This window comes from Osmerus mordax, chromosome 8, assembly GCF_038355195.1.
Source record: "Osmerus mordax isolate fOsmMor3 chromosome 8, fOsmMor3.pri, whole genome shotgun sequence".
Taxonomy (NCBI): domain Eukaryota; kingdom Metazoa; phylum Chordata; class Actinopteri; order Osmeriformes; family Osmeridae; genus Osmerus; species Osmerus mordax.
The window spans coordinates 7835755-7855307 of NC_090057.1; the positions used below are offsets into that span (position 1 = coordinate 7835755).

General features: G+C 44.5%; 2 protein-coding genes and 1 long non-coding RNA gene across 3 annotated transcripts; 2 read left to right on the forward strand and 1 right to left on the reverse strand.

The window, feature by feature from the left end:
• Positions 1-8075, forward strand: mtmr9 (myotubularin related protein 9). Its single transcript, XM_067242327.1, has 11 exons — positions 1-38; positions 668-872; positions 1337-1445; positions 1962-2087; positions 2692-2865; positions 3191-3408; positions 3603-3764; positions 4247-4388; positions 4511-4731; positions 4978-5129; positions 7912-8075. The coding sequence occupies exons 2-11, from the start codon at positions 691-693 to the stop codon at positions 8073-8075; spliced, it is 1650 nt and encodes a 549-aa protein (XP_067098428.1). The 5' UTR covers positions 1-38; positions 668-690.
• Positions 7482-10934, reverse strand: LOC136948063 (uncharacterized). The gene is made up of 3 exons (XR_010877043.1): positions 10895-10934; positions 10636-10735; positions 7482-8071 (listed from the first exon to the last, which is right to left on the reverse strand). It is a non-coding gene; the product is annotated as an uncharacterized lncRNA (long non-coding RNA).
• Positions 10935-12865: 1931 nt separating this feature from the next.
• Positions 12866-18632, forward strand: tdh (L-threonine dehydrogenase). The gene is made up of 10 exons (XM_067242306.1): positions 12866-12938; positions 13901-14022; positions 14746-14941; positions 15398-15440; positions 15564-15634; positions 16427-16576; positions 16664-16836; positions 17136-17226; positions 17847-18116; positions 18350-18632. The coding sequence occupies exons 3-10, from the start codon at positions 14758-14760 to the stop codon at positions 18487-18489; spliced, it is 1122 nt and encodes a 373-aa protein (XP_067098407.1). The 5' UTR covers positions 12866-12938; positions 13901-14022; positions 14746-14757; the 3' UTR covers positions 18490-18632.
• The last annotated feature ends 921 nt before the right edge of the window (positions 18633-19553 follow it).

A 19553-nucleotide genomic window follows, 5' to 3' on the forward strand; every position in this document is an offset into this window, starting at 1 on the left:
TTTCGTTCGATCTGTCAAAAAGCTGAGACTGGTATCAGGTAGTGTATTCCCTATATAGTTGTATTTTAATCAGTTGTCTGGCGGGTTGTATCACCGTTAGGTTATTATATCAATGTATTGGTTTGTTCCCATGCTTCTTTATTCACATAACATCTTAAAAATCCATTAATTACGTTACTCAGTCCGTTGCTTCCGTGAGCTAAGCTTTCTGAGGAAAGAAAAACTAGCAAGCTGCAATTTTCTTTGACAAAATGTAGCCTAGCTCTATCAATATAGACGGCATTCAAAGTGTTGTTACTGACGTAGTTTTATAGTAAGCTTAGACTGACAATCTGCCATGTTTGTCCAGTTAGCTAGCTAGGGAGGTAGACTAACGTTATCACCAGTCTTACACATGATACTGTTTAGCTAACTAGCTGCCTAGCTACTGTAGCTGCACTGCAGATGAATGGTGCAACTCTGTGCTAGATACGTAGGCTAGCTGTGGCTTGACTAGTCTAGACAGCCTCTGGACTTCCCTGTTCGCATCCTGTTCTACGCATATCTGTATGGTCACGTTATTAGCTATATTAGTCAAGACCAATATTATCTTAAATATCGACCAGGTAGTAAACACCTTTACAACACATCGATGCCTGATAACACTCGTGTTTTGTCCCTTCTATAGATTTCCTAAACCTCATCTCTGCAATGGAGTTTGCAGAGCTGATAAAAACTCCACGGGTGGACGGGGTGGTCCTTCACCGCCCCTTCCTGCCCACAGTGGAGGGGACCTTGTGTCTGACAGGGCACCACATTATCCTGTCCTCCAGACAGGACAACACAGAGGAGCTGTGGCTACTGCACTCCAACATCGACTCCATTGAGAAAAGGTGCAATAGGATAATTGTAGACAAGCCCCAAATTAAGAGTTTTTAGCATATACATAAAGTACATTTAGGTACAGTTTGGCAAATAATTAATTTGAGTGTAATTCACTGAGTGTGGCGAGTAGTCTTTGGTACATAAGCAAACATTGTGCTGCATTAATACAGGATTGTGACTGTAGAGACTAGCCTTGGCAGAGTGTCATTTCTTTAGGTTGGTTTCAGTGCCAGACATCTGTGAATCTCTCTGTAACTGCTTGTTAAAAGGGCTATACGTACAATTTGAGTTGATTACACAGCTAAGGGAGAGGTGTGTGTTTACGAGGTGCCTTATCAAGGTCCTAGCCCACACTCTAGATAAGGGCAATATATCCACTTGTGGCTGAGGAGTATTCATCAACCTCATTCAATTATGTGCCAAAATAATCTTCATAGACCTTGTTATATGATCATGTACCTCACTGTCTCAGGTTTGTAGGCTCTCTGGGCACCATAATAGTGAAGTGCAAAGACCTGAGGGTGATCCAGCTGGATGTCCCTGGGATGGAGGAGTGCCTCAACATTGCCAGCTCCATTGAGGTAACAGAGCTGTGCTCCAACTGTGATGTCCTCAAGTAGCAGTATCCACCTCAAATCTCAAGGACTTGATTGGGTTCTGATTAGTCTCCATTTAGAATATGTGCAGGTAAAGTTGTAACCTGCGACCCTTACATTGGCATGGGGATGGGTATAGCTCAGTGGTCGAGCATTCGGCTGCAGATCAAAAGCAGTGCTAAATAAATACACTGTTATTATTATAGCATACTGGTTGTAACAGAGTGCGGCTTGTCAAGGTTTTTACAAACTGTGCCCTCAGTGCACCTTCTGTTGCCTCTACTGCTGACGTAGGCTTAATAGTATCCCCTCAGTCATCAACTTCCTGCATTCTGTTAGAAGTGCTTACTCGGCAAGTGCCATATCATCATTTGATCATGTGAATCCATGTTTTTTGAAGCCCAGTCTCCTAGCACCCCATTGGAGACTGTAGGTTTTTCACAGTAAATGTGTTTTGCTGTGTAACAGCAGGTGTACTCTGTCTGTGCTGACTCCCCACAGGCTCTGTCTACATTGGACTCTGTTTCCCTGATGTACCCATTCTTCTACCGGCCCATGTTTGAGGTCGTAGAGGATGGCTGGAAGTCCTTCCTGCCAGAGGACGCTTTTAAAGACCTGGAGTCCATGGTACAGCTGCTTATGCCCACTCTCATTCATAGGATTATTATATGTTTAAATGTAGTACATCATTTGGGGCATCCTGGTAGCTGACCGGATAAGTGCAGATACCTTGTTGGAAAAGGCCTTACTGCAGTGGCCTGGGTTCAGTCATGTCAGCCCTTCTCTCTCTCTCTCTCCCCTTCATTTCCTGTCCCCTTTACACTGTCTCTATGACAAATTATAAAGGCAGAAATACCCCCAAAATACTTTTTAAATTTTTTATTACAAGGGTCCTCACTGTGCTCACTAGTGAGTGGGCCTGTTTTCTGCGTAGGTTACACCAGTCAAATGTTACAACCTGATAAAATGATAAGCAAAACCAAACAGGGGTTACAAAGGTATCCGGTTTCTCAAATTCAACTTATGAAAGATAAAGGGACGTTTCAAACATCTCAGTTGATTAATAAAAGTTATCTTTCCCTATCAACTCTTCTTCTACTTCCTCTCGCCTTATCTTACTCTACTCATCCCCCCCTCTCTCTTCCTCCCATGTCTCTTTACTTCTCCCTTCCCTCTCTCTTTTCCTGTCTACTCCTCCCTTCCCTCTCTCTGCTCCACATTACCCTCCCAGACAGATGAGTGGAGACTGAGTGAGGTCAACAAGGACTTCAGGACGTGCCCCTCCTACCCTCCTCTGGTCGCCGTGCCCAAAGACATAGATGACGACACCCTGAGGAAGGTGGCCACCTTCCGCCATGGAGGACGCTTCCCTGTCCTCAGCTACTATCACAAGAAGAATGGCATGGTGAGGGACACGGCATCATGGGAAGTGGTGTTCCCACATGACGTACATTTTTTTCCCTCACCCTTCACAACCATGAATGTCTCTTTGGTGTCTCTCTTCCTCTCCTTTGTAATCTTTCCATCTCAATTGTATTTCTTCTCTCTCCCTCCCCATGTATCTTCTCTCTACCTCCCTCTCTTCTCTCTCTCTCTCTCTCTCTCTCTCTCTCTCTCTCTCTCTCTCTCTCTCTCTCTCTCTCTCTCTGTTGCTGCCTCTCTCTCTCTCTCTCTCTCTATCTCTCTCTCTCTCTCTCTCTCTCTGTTGCTGCTTCTCTCTCCACACCCAGGTTATGATGAGATCGGGCCAGCCCCTGACGGGCACCAACGGGCGTCGCTGCAAGGAGGACGAGAAGCTCATCAATGCCACGCTGAGGGCGGGCAAGCGTGGCTACATCATCGACACTCGCACCATCAATGTGGCGCAGCAGGCCAAGGCGCGTGGGGGCGGGTTTGAGTCCGAGGCCAACTACCCCCAATGGCGGAGGATCCACAAGGCCATAGAGAGGTAGGGGTCAGCTTAGAGGTTGTCAAACTAGTCATTAGGTACATTGTTATGCATTCGTCCAGGCACAAAATGATTTCCTGGAGCACATATTCATGTGTACTCTAGTAGTAGGGTACCACCTGAGTGATCTTTGGGTGGAAACGGCACTGTTCAAGCAGCTGAAGTAACAACAAGGTGGAAACTCTCTCCGTCAGGTCCAGCGTCCTGCAAGAGAGCCTGATCAAGCTGGTGGAGGCCTGCAACGACCAGTCCCACAGCATGGACCGCTGGCTCAGTAAGCTGGAGGCCTCCAACTGGCAGAGCCATGTCAAGGAGATCCTCACCACCGCGTGCCTGGCCGCTCAGTGCATTGACAGGTGAGTGACGGAGCACCGCCTCTGTTGTGCTGTCTGAGGATCTCTCTGTGTAGGTCTCTCTGTGGCTTTGTCTCTGTGGCTCTTTCTGCGGCCCTGTCTGTGGCTCCCTCTCTGTCTGAAGCCGTGTCTCAGGTGGAGTCAGTTGGCTGAGCGGTGAGGGAATCGGGCTAGTAATCCGAAGGTTGCCAGTTCGATTCCCGGTCATGCCAACTGACGTTGTGTCCTTGGGCAAGGCACTTCACCCTACTTGCCTCGGGGGAATCTCCCTGTACTTACTGTAAGTCGCTCTGGATAAGAGCGTCTGCTAAATGACTAAATGTAAATGTCTCTGTAGCTCAGTTGCGTTGCTCTCTCTAACCCTCACTGTCACTTGCTCCTCTGCTTTTCTCACTTGTCTCTCTCTCTCTTACTGTCTCTCTCTCTTACTGTCTCTCTCTCTTACTGTCTCTCTCTCTCTGTTTCTCTCTCTCTCTCCCTCTCAGGGAGGGGGCATCGGTGCTTGTCCACGGTACAGAGGGGACAGACACCACCCTGCAGGTGTCCTCTCTGGCCCAGATCATCCTGGACCCGGCCTGCAGGACCATCCGGGGCTTCCAGGCTCTGGTGGAGAGGGAGTGGCTGCAGGTGAGGAGAAGCAATAGATCAGAAGGGGTGGGGGTGGGGGGTGCAGATAATGAATGGCCACCAATTACTCTCCCTCCCTTCCTACATTCTTTCTCCCCCTCTCCCCCTGCGCCCCTCCCCAGGCCGGTCACCCTTTCCAGCAGCGCTGTGCCCAGTCAGCTTACTCTAACAACAAGCCCCGCTGGGAGGCCCCTGTCTTCCTGCTCTTCCTGGACTGTGTGGGCCAGATCCTCAACCAGTTCCCGTGCTCGTTCCAGTTCAATCAGAACTTCCTGGTTCTGCTTTTCGAACACGCCTACGCCTCCCAGTTTGGCACCTTCCTGGGCCACAGCGCCGCCGAGAGGTCAGTTTATTGACCGTTACAAGAACCTGACCGGCAGGTTCAGAGCCCAAACACAGCAGTTTGATTTTAGCGCCTGCTGGACTGCTAATGATGGATGGAAAGAAACAAGGAATGAATGGTCTGTGAGCTAGGACATTTACCACATGCTCTACATCTTCTAAGTGTAATGTCAGTCTCTTTTTTTCAAACTTTTTCTCACTCTTGCTCTTTCTCCCCACCCTCTCTCTCTTTCTCTCTCCCCCACAGGGCTAAGCTGGGCCTGCCTGAAAAGACAGTGTCTCTGTGGTCGTGGGTGAACTGTCCCCAGGAGCTGGAGCGTCTGTCCAACCCCCTGTATGAGCCCAACAGCCTGGTCATCTGGCCCTCAGTGGCCCCCCAGAGCCTGCAGCTGTGGGAGGGTAAGACCTCTCTTTTCCCCCCATCTCACTTCTCACCTCCTATCCTCCTGAATCTGCTGTGGTGAAAAACGGTTTCATATTTACACCAGAAGGGGGCAGCCTTTATCAAAGTAGAAAAACAGGATATATCCTGAGTATTTGGCATTAAGAAAACATCTAGTCCGGCAGATCAGGAGAAACCAGTCAAACGACAACAGAGACATTTTCTGTAATAAGCTCATATTTGATCCTCCTGCCTTTTTAATGTCTCATTTCCCCAGCCCTATTACTCCAGAACATATAGCAAACCTGTATTCCTTTCAGTTATTGTGATTGACTGAAAGGTTATTTAAGTTCTTTCTGTTGCTACACACACACACGTTCCTGGAATGTTCAAACCTCAAACGTACGGTAACCCCCACAGAGCAGAAATAGTTCAATCTTGTCATGTGACCACCTTACAACGCTCAAATGTTGACTTAGAACCGCCCACTCTGACGACTAACCTGACCCTGAACATAATTTGGACATATTAACCTTGTCTAGTGTGCACCTGACTGAACAACCCTTACCGCTTACCCTAATAAAGTGATTTTGCTGAAATGGAACTCTTCAACTACAGTCTAGATTTGAAGGTAGTGAGGCACTGGGTTTACTAACTGGATTTGGATGTATATGGAGGTATATGTGTACCTCATATAGCTCTGTATATCCTCAACCCCTCTCCTCATCTCAGATCAACCAGTCATCACAGCCCCCAACCCCAAAGGGTAGAGGGTCTTATTATAGACTGTACCACAGGTGTCACCTGAGCTCCCGTGACGCAGACCGGTCCAGTTGGAAAGTTTGCTACTCATCTTGGCGGTGGCATTGTAGCTTTACTAATCGGTGGCATTGTAGCTGTACTAATCGGTGGCATTGTAGCTGTACTAATCTTAACTCTCTGTGGCGGACGGAATTTAACGGTCTTGAGCATCAAGACTAGGATTTTTGTCACATGTAGTCTTTCACCTGATAATCCCTGCAAGAATCTTGACCGAGATTCTGAGAGTCCATATGAAAACCCTCTTTCCACCTTTTCGCCCTTTTCAGTGTGTCCTCTCTTATTCCCCCTTCCACTGTGGAGCCTGACCGCTCAGAGAGCAGACCCCGCCCCTCCGCTGGGTCGTGCCGAGGCAGGCGCCAGGGCGAGGGTCACAAGGTTCAAGCGTGCCATGTGCCGTAGCTGGTCACACTTCATGCTCAGAGGGGCGGGAGCCACATTCCACAGTATGGGGCGGGCCCCCGGAACCATGACAGAATGTCTCCCACATATAAAAGCCTGACGCTCCACGTTTACTCAGGAAACAGCTCCATACATTCACTTTAACAGGAGGACCGGTTTACCCTGAGAGATTTATAAAAAGAATGTTGGTACATTATGTTAGTAGTATAGTATTGGTTGGTAATAATGTGGTTGTAAGGTTGATTAGTAGTATAGTATAGTTGTATAGTGTGGTAGTAGTGTGTGGGGTTGGCATGGATCAGTAGTGTTGTAGTAGTAGTGTTTTAGTAGTATTGTGTGGTAGTACTATTCAGTATTAATACAGGATTGTAATAGTGGGAAAGCAGTGTTTCTACTAAAGACTTTCTTATATTTATATTGACATATACAAGACATCCTCACTTGTAAAGCATTTATATAAAAAGTGTGTATAGCAGATGTGAAGCTAACTGGCTATAGACTTGTTTCCCTGGTTACTTTAAAGCATTGTCAGTGTGTAACATTTGAGCCTTTCATAAACCTCCTTCTCATTGTTAGTTAAACGAGAGTGAAGAAAGAAAGAGCATCACTTTTCCGTGTCATGCTGAGCCTGCCCTGATTGGTCACTCCTCCCCCACTCCCTCCTCCGATGTAGGCCAGGTGTTTTCTGTGACTCACGTGTGGGAGGCGTGTGGAACCACACCACCTCAACTGCGCTCCCCCAACCCCCTGCCCCTGCCGACCCCCGTACCCACTCTGTCCTGTTGGGATGTCCTGTCGCTTCGTCTGCACAGGGGATTCACATGATGTTTCTATATATGTCGCTGTCTAGACTACTTGATATTGCCACCACACACACACAAACACACACTTTACACTGCATACTTAGATTGCTATTTTAGAAATGGCATGCCATAAACTTTCCTAAACTTTGTAATTGCTTTCCAGTCTTGTTTTAATGACATGGTTTTAGCCATAACTTCCCCTCACTAGTTATTATATATCTGGGGAGTCTGAACTGAAGTAACAGCAGGCCAGGTTCTATCCACTAGCTCCGAAGCTCTTGAAAAGCCTTGACAGACTGATAGACCTGACTGACTGACAGATCTATATAGTATTTATTAGAGGTGTAACAATATATCGTGGAACAATATATCGCAATACAAAATGTTTACAATATGTATCGTAGAGTTATGCCAATATTTTAACAATACGACGTCCGTTTGATCCTATTGGTTGAGCTGCCAGCACGTGACCTACTCTGCACCTGCGTCATGCGTGTATTCACTGCATTCACAGAAATCGCTTGAACAGAGTTAACTGAATTGTATGTACAACAAAGAAAATTATTGAAAATGTTTAATGTTTTGGAAATAAATCTGTTAAGTGAATTTCAGTTTAATTTCAAATGTTGTTCAAAATATCGTGATACATATTGTATTGTACACCCAGTATCGGGATACGTATTGAATCGTGAGCTGAGTGTATCGTTACACCCCTAGTATTTATATGGCCCAACGTCAGGTGACTTCCATGCCCTCTCTCTCCTTCCCTCCCCAGGGGTGTTCCTGCGCTGGAACCGTTCGTCCAAGTGCCTGGATGAAGCCTACGACGAGATGGTGCACATCATCGAGTACAACAAGGAGCTGCAGAGCAGAGTCAACAGCCTGCGCAGACAGCTGGCCCAGCTGGAGACGGAGGACCCTCTACTGCAGACACCCTAGAGAGGAGGGAGGGGGGGGGGGGGGGGGGGAGGGAGGGAGGGAGGGAGGGAGGGAAAATGGAGACAGAGAGATGGTGGAGGGGTAAGAGAGAGAGAGGGGATGAGAGAGAGGGGATGAGAAAGAGGCGGAGAAAGCGTCCTGTCACTAGGGTTCACAATGGTGGTCCTTTTAAAAAAAAAAGACAGTTTCGGGACATGAATTAATATTCACAAATTGAGCTGTGCCAAATGAATTGAGGTTATATCAAGTCAATAGGGAGAGAATCATAAAAAGAAACACATCCAGTCACTAACTCGTCTAAAACAAACACCCACCATCCCTCACAACATGTAGGCCCACATGCATAATGCATTCTCATGCATTCAGTACTCAACACACACATTCACACACTCACAGGCTCAACACAATTATTCAACACTCTACTTGTCCTAAATGTTACTGCAGTACATCACATTACTACTGAACTCTACATCACACTACAGCACACACATTACACTGCGTAACCATGGCAATGTAGACCAAGGTGCCAACAGAGCCCATAAATGCATAGGAATATATCTGTGTATATATATAATATATAGACAGACACTGAGCATACAGGACCCAATGAAACACACGTACACACTGAAACAGTACATACTGTACAGGCCAACTGCCCCCACTGAAGTACATGTATACATACAGGCCAACTGCCCCCACTGAAATACATGTATACATACAGGCCAACTGCCCCCACTGAAATACATGTATACATACAGGCCAACTGCCCCCACTGAAATACATGTATACATACAGGCCAACTGCCCCCACTGAAATACATGTATACATACAGGCCAACTGCCCCCACTGAAATACATGTATACATACAGGCCAACTGCCCCCACTGAAACACAGGAGTGAGTGTGGAGGTCAGCCGCTCCCACTCACGAGTAGGCCCAGTTCTGCATGTATTAGGTTGAATAATGCTAAACACTGAACGTAAGCAGATAGAACATGTGTAGGCCGAGTTCAAAATAGGTTCGACCAACGTGATTTAATCAACTGAATACAGCTTTACTGCATTTGCTTTATCTTGATAAGTTCTACACAAGCATGGTGCGGAAATTGAGAATTCAGCACATATGAGAGCAGAGCAAAGTGAGGGAGACAGTTATTGTATGTGATTCAGCTCAACATGTTACGATAACAGGACAGATCAGAGCTCTATGACATGTTATATATGAGTGTTCTGATGTTATGGGTCATAGGTTATTGCTAACAGGAATGGCAGGGCACTTATTGGACAGTGTATTCTGTGTTTTACTTTTACCACAACATGCAGAAGTCCATGCTTTTTAATGTTATGTATTTTACACTTTTCTGACCATTGTTTTCAATACTGTCCCATGTCTGTTCACAGTGGCCATACGGTCCTAGTACTGAATGTCAAAACTCAATCAATGTACAGCTTCAGTCTCGTCAGGAGACAAGAAAATCCTTCTTTGCCCCCTAAAGAAATAATCTCTGTGCTTTTCTATTCCTGTTATCAAACTTCTGTGCTGGTTGTGCCTCATTCCTGAGGAAAATATTAATAATTCTGCACAGACTAGGTCTATTGATCTTCTGCTTTACTGTTCTTACTGTGTCTAAACTACTATATCTTGTTTTCTTCTCTTTGTGTTGAATATGATTTATTATCTTGTTTGCTTTGACCAATGCTCCATGTTTGAGCTGCACACTATATAACCGCTGTTGCGAGAGACAACAAAGTTCCAGTGTTGGTGTCTTCAAAAATTGCACTGTCATTATGGGAAAACAATGTCACGCTGTATGGCTATATTCTGTATTATTACCTAAATTCAGTCAGCTTGCAAATGTGGGATTTTGTGCGTTGCTGCTGCCAGTTTTACTTTACAAGCCAAGTTTACTTTACTAGCTGATGCTGATGATGTAACATTCTCAACTGGCCTAGCAAATGTCTGGTATTGTTTGTTTTTATAAGGGAAAATAGTGCATTCTTTTTTTTTTTTACTCTACAGAAATCACTTCTATATTATGTGAATATGTTCAACCTGCTTCCAATATCCTTATAGTGACATTTCATGTAAATATTTACACTTGCATGTATGAATGGGGTTGACATGGTAAGTTTAACAGAGGGTTCTGGGTGGTGTGGCAGATAAACCATTTCCACACAATTTCTGCACTATTTAAATATGATAGATATTATGATAGAATATTCTATTTTGGCACAGGTATAGTCACTGGGCTTTTATTCCATGTCACTCTGATTGTATTGTGCTTTCAGTGTCATAATCCGTGCAATGAATTTTTGAGAAATTACATGTACATTTTTTTTTTTTTTTCTATCATTACTGTTATGAGAAAAAAATAGTTTTTGTATTAACCTTCTGCAAAGATCATAAATAATGATTTATTATGTTTGTTCTGGGGGCATTAAAAAAGTCTGTTCAAAAGGCCTCTAATCTTCTAAGGGAAATATAGAAAATGTTCTCAAACATAGTGTGTTACAGTGGAATTCAATCGGGTGATATAAAAAATCTAGTGAAACAGGAGATACCTCCAACCCATTGTGGCAGACGGCAAGGAGAGGTGAGTGGTGATTGAGGGAAGATATCTGGCAGCCCGTTGGCTCCACCCCCAAGCCATGTAGGGACTTCCTGCAGCAACGAGACAGGCTGTGTCATTAAGCGGTTAAGTGATTGAGTGTTTGTATATAAGAAGGGAGCAGGCCAGAAGGGGGGTGTATTACAGAGAAGTGTATCACAGGGAGCGTGACTGGAAACTAAGATTTATGTGACGGATTTAACACTGCATACCGAATTGGACTGACGGAGAACGATGCTTTGGATTGACCCTGGATAAAAGGACGAAGAGAATGGATTGTGAACGGTGAACTGATAGCTGAAAACCCCTTTTACCAAATTGTGAACTGATTCCCCTATTAAATGTACATCTGCATTGAAATTGGACTGTTTGTGCGTCTGTTTGTTATTGGGGTTGATGTTGTGGAAACCCCACACCCCTTAACCTGTAAGAGCTTATATTTCAACACTACATTCAACGTGACAACAGTGACGTAGGTATAGATTCACATGGTGTCCTCAATGCAAGGTATGCCACCTCACCCCCATCAATGTCACGGTTGAGTAATATAGTATGTTTCCCCCTTGCATGACGAATGGATCATCTGATGAACCCATTCGGAAATAAATAGCCCTGACTTTTCATTAATGTGTGTGTGTTGAAATCTTGAATTGCTACCTGTTAGTTTCCTATTGGCCATTATTTGATTTTCACACATGCATAAACGTTTTACAGTATCTAAGAAGCTTTTGTTAGAATGTTTGGGTTTGTTAAAACATGCCTTCTGATTACACTTCACGCCCTTTCCTCCATCAAAACTGAAAACCAGTACTTCGATCTCTGGGATACATAATGTAAAGTAAACCCAGTATGTGCTCCGAGAACACAACCTGTTAAATGATTGGATTACAAAAACATGCACTGATTCCTAGAATCTGTGGGTGTGTGTGTGGGGGGGTGGGGGGGGGTGGTACATCTGAATGCAACCTCAAAATCCCCAGTCTGGAGTCTTGTTTCATGCTATCGTTAGGTGAGTTCGACTTCATGCAGCGCCGGCGTCGCCTGCAGCCGTCCGCAGCCCGGCTGACCCGAAGCAGCCAATGGCATTCTCAGCTTCAAGTTAGCCGGCTGCAGCCGGCTGTCGGCGCCGCCGGCAGTGCATGAAGGCGAACGTACCTATAATCTGAAGTGGGGTGTGTGATCCTGTCGACCACTCACATGCTAAGATTAAAACCTGCCTCCTTCCTGATGGATCCACAGTTCATTGGCCCATTCTCTCCTAATTCTCTCCTGTCAAAGTCAAACAGAGGTTATGGTGACACAGCAAACTCACCTAAGGCTGTTCATTTTCACATTTTATATTTAGGTTTTGTTTTACTGTCTCAGAATCTGGGGTTCCTGAATGTGAATGTGCAACCACAAAAGCCAATATTAAGCTGTTCTAGTTGATCAAAGGTTTAAGTTTAGTATGTCTATTGTAAGACCTAGGTCCTACTAAAAGCTCACATTCTCCAGGTGGTGGTATTATATTACACTGTGAAAGCGAATTCTCCTGGAAACCAAGACAGTGGGCTTTGGACATGTACAGTTAGTACCTAGTACACACGCCAAAAAGATGCAGTGAACTGTGCACACAGACACACACGTGAGTGGAAGGACCACTGCCAGTGTGGCCATGGCAGGTCTGGTCTGGGGACTATGGGTATTATTATTATTATGTATTTTTTTTTGCATTATGCCTTGGCCGTTTGACCGGCCGTTCGGGAAATCTCCCGACTATCCCGACGGCCAGTCCGACCCTGGGCCATGGTGCCTGGAGGAAAACATATGCACCACTTGCTTGATCATCAAAACGTTTGCCAAACTCTCCCTCACCCAGGCAACCTTCCGTCCTCCGAACACCACCAACTCTTTACGACAACCGCTCTCACGCCTCCCCGCCACTTGCTGACTGTTTCAGAGTCTGGAACCCGTGGCACCGTCATGCGCAGCAGTGACACAACCAAGAAAGCCCCCAGTGACGTGGGTGGGAGTGGTTTCTGAGTTTTTTGAACCGCACCTCCGAGTGTCAGCCAATCCGAACAAAAGCCGGCTTCCCTTGAAACCAAATGGCCGCTGATATATAGCTTGAAGCCGAAGCTGATGCAATAGCAGAGAGATAACACACGTGTGGCGTCAGATAGACTGCTTATTATAAGGACCACCTCCAGAAGAAGCATCCGTATCTAAGCACAGAGGATAGGGACGTCCACTTGTCTGTTTTTATAAAACCTATTGGTGAGTTAAATATATTTGTATTTATATGTACGAAATGTCTGGATAGTCTAACTAGCAGACTGCCTTCAATTTATTTTTCATGTATAAATGATAGTCTACGATATTAATATGCTAATATTGAAAAAAAAATCTACATGGATTCAGGATTCCATATCGCTTCATCCTTTGTGACTAATGGAACTAATGTCTGTTGTCTGAGTTCTCGGCGGCCCAAGATCTATTGTAAAACTGTTTGCCCTGCTCAGGGCTGGCTGTCAGTAGAAACGGATAAACCTAGTCTACACGTTGTACGACAAAAGGAAATGTCGACCCTCCCTCTCAAGAGAACTGATTAAGATAGATAAGCGCATTTGCTACATTCAGTTATAAAATAAGGAATTAACTCAGTAGCTATTACCCCAAAAATGACAGAGGAGAGAAGGTAATTAATAACAATTGTATTCAACCATGCATACAAATCTTTGTCTAGTTTTAATTTAGTAGGTTACGGCAGATTAGCCCAGCGATCTGTCAAATAAAATAGGCCTAGGCCATATGATTTAAGAATCTTTGACCTCTTCGCGAATCACAGCCAGTCCACCCAATTAGCCAGTGGAGTCATAATGAAGACAAACACAGGCTGGTTACGCAACCAGCGTATTTATAGCCTACTTGATTAGCACGTCAAACGCCACTGCTTCAATAGTTGGTAACCATGCCCGTTTAACCCAAATTGCGTAAAGTGGGAATTTGGCCAGTTGATGAAAGGGCAGTTCAGGACGGTGTCTGTTAATTAAGAACATAATTAGGTTTCAGTGCATGACTGCAACATCGCGCTTTATTATTTGAGGGACAGATATATTCACTCTACATCCTGTCAGATTAAAAGAAATATAATCGTGGTCCTTTTGTGACTTTGATCTGGTCAATTTTGTGTGACCTGCTGAAAACTATTTCAACAACTTGGCCGTGTTTTCTTCCAGACTGTACAGTATCATCATATCCACTCCTCCTGCTCTGATTGGCTGACGGTGAAGGCAGGGCAGTATAAGTGCTCTCAAGTTACTTACTTCTTTCCTTTTTCAGAAACTCACCCGACTTTTAGGTAAGATCAAACCCATACAAATTATTATTATATATAATGGACTGTATATATATATGATATCGATGCTCAACAACAGCATGCATATATGGGTGTCTGAAAGGGCATTCTTTCAAAGATGCTTTGCTTCCCCCAGCGATCACGTTCTCTGCGTAACAATGTAGCCATTATGCTATAGAAGCACTGTAATAATGCGCTCACTTTGTGTCAGCATGGGCATTGGGGAATTCGTACAAGCGTAGATCTACAAGGGAGTGTTGAAAATTATCGAACCTTTTTTCACTTTGGGATATTGTACGCTACACCATGCAACTCGGATTTTAAACTCTGTAAATGCAGACTTCTCGATAATATCAATCCCTGGCTGCAGAGTAAGCTAGAGCTCTATTCTCATTTTAGTGAGTCTGCTCATTTATTTCCTTCTCGTTTACTGGCATTTCTTTGTTTCCTGGCACTGTTCCAGTTGCCATGTTCGGTTTGGAACACCTCACTGTACAATGCGTCCTGAACTCTCCAGATGATGAAACGAAACGTTTGTTCTGCGTAAAAATCTTCCAGTTTGAAAACAGTGTCTCAAACGTAACAGTGAACAAAGTGGAAGTTTGGAATTTGTGTGAGATTGTCCCATAAACAATAAAAAGGAAATGGTAGACTGAAGTCAACTGTGTTTGATCTTTGCTGCAGCATTATATGGTTAATTCTTATGCTGCTCTCTCCCTTCAATAGGTGACTGTCAAGATGCCTGTAGTTCGAGCCCTCAGCAAGGTGGCCAAGCAGGTCCTCCTCACTCCAGGGTGTGGGTGCCAGCCTCTGACCGTGGCCGTGAGAAGCATCAGCTTTTCCCCGCGCCAGGTCACGTCTGATGCCAGTTTCCATTCTGTGTCGTTCTCTGAGACGGACCACCCCAAAGTGCTCATCACAGGTAAGGAACATGATAAGTGAAAATATTTAGTTATGTTTTTATTGCCATTATTTTTACTATGGCATTACAAAACTGACTGTGTGACAAGTACACCCGATTTACTCAATATACTAAACTTGACTTTACTCTTGGGATGGCAAACTCAGTATATACAAATAGCTGGCTGTATGTGCAGCCAGGCTTGGCACAGGAAACACCCATGTGTGTCTTGTATGAGGTTTCAACCACTAAGACCCTCCTCCTGCCATTTGCGTTCACAGTTTCTCATTCACAGTCTCTCTCTCTCTCTCTCTCTCCCTCTCTCTCTCTCTAACGTAACCCAATCACCATGGAAACACTCACAGAATTCACAGCTATTGATCTAACCAAGTGTTGTTGTCTTTCTCGAGTCAAGGATGTCCTCTAAACTCTGGTCGTCCCCACTTCTCACTCTTTCTTTCTCTTTCTTTCTCGCAGGTGGCCTGGGACAGCTGGGAGTGGGGCTGGCCAAAATGTTGAGGTAAGACTACTGCAGAGTGTGTGACTTCTTTAGTCTTTTAAAAACTGTGATTACATCAGATTCGATTACCCACCATGAAGTTGACACAACTCCCCGTCTGAAATGTGGCTTCCTGTCCCACAGAAAGCGGTTTGGAAACAACAATGTGATTCTGTCTGACATCAGGAAGCCTCCGAGCCATGTCTTTCACAGCGGTGAGTCTCACCCTCCAACACATGCACACATAAGGAGTTTTATTGTTAATAATTGACATATGATGTATGCTTTGAACGTAAAATAAATACAATAATTAGGAAATAATATTAATATACTTTAAAAACACCCACATATCTTCGATGACTTAAACATTTAAAACCTTGTATCATGGCCAGTAGAGATACTCCAAATTCTAATGCACGCATGCAATCAGTTAATATTTTACATATGTGCCAAAGCCAGCGTTAGAGTGAGATGTCGACAGAAATGGCAAATACCACGTTGGCAACCGTTTTTTCAAAAATATTGGGCAGCAGTTTTCCAGAATCGTACTTGAGAGCAGAACAAACACTGGTATTGATTTTAGGGGAGGGGGGGGGGGGGGGGGGGTTGTAAAGAAAGGTCAATAGGAAGCCAAAGTGTTCTTTTCAAAGGGGGCTCTGATGATGGTGACCTTCTGGATCAATACATGACTTCTGCAGGCTGGCTTGCTAAGCTAATATCCATTCACAAAAGTTATCAAACTAGGTTGTTAACGGTAACCCACAAGAACATGATATGTCACCCCAGGCACAGCAGTCTTCATACTAACACATGTAAAGGCCAGATAGCACTGGTGTTCTCCTATCCGCCGAATTATTATTATTATTATTAATAAAAATATGGGATCAGCACAGAAACCAAAATGGGGGAGCAGATGAAGTAATTACTTATAGGTCTCTCTGGCAGCTGGCCATTTTTTCGTAGAGTGAGCGATGTGGTTTAAACCTTCCCTCCATTGTTTTCCTCAGGGCCCTTCATCTACTCAGATATCCTGGACTATAAGAACCTGCGTGAGATTGTGGTGAACAACCGCATCACTTGGCTCGTCCACTACAGCGCTCTCCTTAGTGCTGTTGGAGAGGCCAATGTACCCCTGGCACGTGCCGTCAACATTACCGGTGAGCACAGGCCACAATTACGACAGCAGTTTCCTTGAAACCCAGGTGTTTTAAGATCCTAACCGACTCCCATTCCGTCTTTCTCAGGCCTTCACAACATCTTGGACATTGCAGCTGAACATGGCCTGCGTCTTTTCGTCCCCAGCACCATCGGGGCCTTCGGACCTACCTCGCCACGTAACCCCACCCCTGACCTCTGCGTGCAGAGACCACGCACCATCTACGGTGTCTCCAAAGTCCACGCAGAGCTTATGGGCGAGGTGAGACTTGGTTGGTGTTGGGGTCAAGTAATTTATGTTATGTGGAAGATAGTGGATGGGGTGGGGGAACCAAAATTCATTTCTTTAGACTTTTTCACACATGTTAACATTTGAGAAAACCCCTCAAAATTAAAAAGCCAGTGGATAAAGAACAAAAAAAATGTGATTTATGCAAAAATATATACCCGGACAAATTGCATTGCATCTTCCTACTTTAAGACCCTTGTAATTCTCGTTATCAATCCTTCTCTAGACTACGAAATCTGACTGTTATTTCCCTGTGTGTCCACCTCCCTCAGTACTACCACCACCGTTATGGCCTGGACTTCCGCTGCCTGCGCTACCCCGGAATCATCTCTGCTGACTCCCAGCCTGGCGGGGGCACGACAGGTGAGCCAATCACATGCGCCTGTGCCCACGGTTTCTCCATATTGCTCTATTTGCGTACTCTGACAGACCCCTGCTGACATCAGCTTGTCACATGGTTTATGTAACTGTGACTTCCAAAAAGTTCTCATGGCCAGTTGTATTTTTAGTCACCCTGATTACATTGGGTGGGGCTAGCTCATGTTTGAGCCCATCTTCTCCCATACGTCAGACCCCGCTTTCATTCTTGAAGGAGGGGGTGTTTGTAACTAAAGCAGGTGTCAGACTGTGTCATCTGAACTGTAATATTACAGAAATGATCTTGTACTTGAAATCAATCCTACTTTTTTGTCAGTTGGTTTCGTAAGATCAACCATCCCAGTAGAACTACAGTGTTTGACATCAAGGGTTTGTCATCTCAAATATAACCACAAAAACAAGATCTTGAAAATGTCTCACTTCATGTACACCTCCATAAAACTGTATAATAATAGTTTTACGTTGTCGCTAATCCTGATGTTCGGTTCTTTCTACTCACTGGAGAACCTTATCAGAGCCCTTTATGCTGTAAACATGTAATATCCAATACAATACACCCTCATGTTCCTCACATCTACCAAACTTCACCCATTCTCTCAACACAGACTACGCCGTTCAGATATTTCACGACGCCGTCAAGACAGGAAAGTTTGAGTGCAACCTGAAGTCCGACACACGGCTACCCATGATGTATATTGATGACTGCCTGCGCGCCACGCTGGAGGTGTTGGAGGCTCCTGCTGACTCGCTGAGCATGAGGACCTACAACATCAACGCCATGAGCTTCACCCCTGAAGAGCTCGCCCAGGAGGTACAGAAACAGATGCCCGATCTGGAGGTCACGTACGACATCGACCAAGTGCGACAAGCCATCGGTAAATACTGCACACACACACCACCAATAAAAAAACATATTGTCTGGTCCAATTCTTATCTTTTCAAATCTATGAAGTATGTGCTGAGGCAAAATATTTATTTCAAATCTCTATTAAAAACCTCCCTTTTAACCTAAAGAGTAGATCCAAAACCAAAGATGATCCAGAGGCTGGGAATGTTTGGGTCGTCTCGGAACAGGACATTGACATTTCTGTTTCTTTTCCCTCTGTAGCCGACAGCTGGCCCATGAACTTTGATGACTCCAATGCACGGAATGACTGGGGCTGGAAGCATGACTACGACCTTCCTGAGCTGGTTCAGACCATGATCAACTTCATTGGCTCAGAGTCGCGTATTGCTCGTGCCAACTGAAAGGCGAGGATGAGGGCAAAGGGAGTTTCTTTGTACATACTGTAAAGATGGCTTAATTAGAATGGAGACATGTGGTCTGTAAATAGTATTTCTGTCTCTAATCTGTGTAATTTGGAAGGGCTCTGTTTGCCTGCCTGGCTTAAACTACCGTATCTGCAGAATGTGAATGTCACTCAACAGAGCATTCCAACCCCCTCCACTTCTCTCTGTGCTGCCACCTCATTTCACGCTCCTTATTTCCCTCTCTCTGTCTGTGTTCTGGGGAACTGAGCTTCCTTTGCCAGTTTGATTGTCATTGAGAAAAACATGGCAGATTGCATGGGGTTCGAGAAATACATTATGATCAAACCTCCTTGGGGAGGACTTGCACGGCTAACAATTGTAAGCAGTAAACATCAGTAATGCGTTTTAGGAAAAACCAAGCAAATTTAACAAATGAATGGAAGCGCTTGAACCCTTTCTCTTTAAGATACTAAAGTCAGGATTGCTTTATTTTATTTGCTAAGTCAAGTTCTTGTGAGTTCAGAAGGGGGGGCAGATCTATACGGGCAAAATCAAGCTGGGAAAGGAGTTTTGATTGAAAGGTTTTAAAAAATAGAAATGGTGTCTTTTGATGCACTTTAGAAAATATTTCAACCTTTTAAAATCATCATTTGGCAAACTGATGCATTGAATCGCCATGAGTGAGGAGGTGGTTCTGTGCATTTGCGTTCAGAGGTGTGGATACATTTTTGTATTTCTTTTTTTTTGTTGCTTTTTGTTATTCCATTTTTTGCATTCTATATTTATTTTGTCTGCTTATGAAATGTTTATGGGAATCATGTTGAGCAAATGTGCTTGTTGCACTCCTGTATGAATGTTCCACAACCCAACGGAAGTCTTTGTCAAACTAAATATGGACTGAGTTTTTCTACTTGTCTGTTTTAGTCTTTTTGGCAGGGTGACTCCGTGGAGTTATGGATTAGAAAAGGGAAATGTAGTCATTTCTGCGATCTGTTCTATAATTCTGTTAATGAGGATGAATGATGAATTTAGTCACTTTCTATGTGAAAGTATGAGCAAGT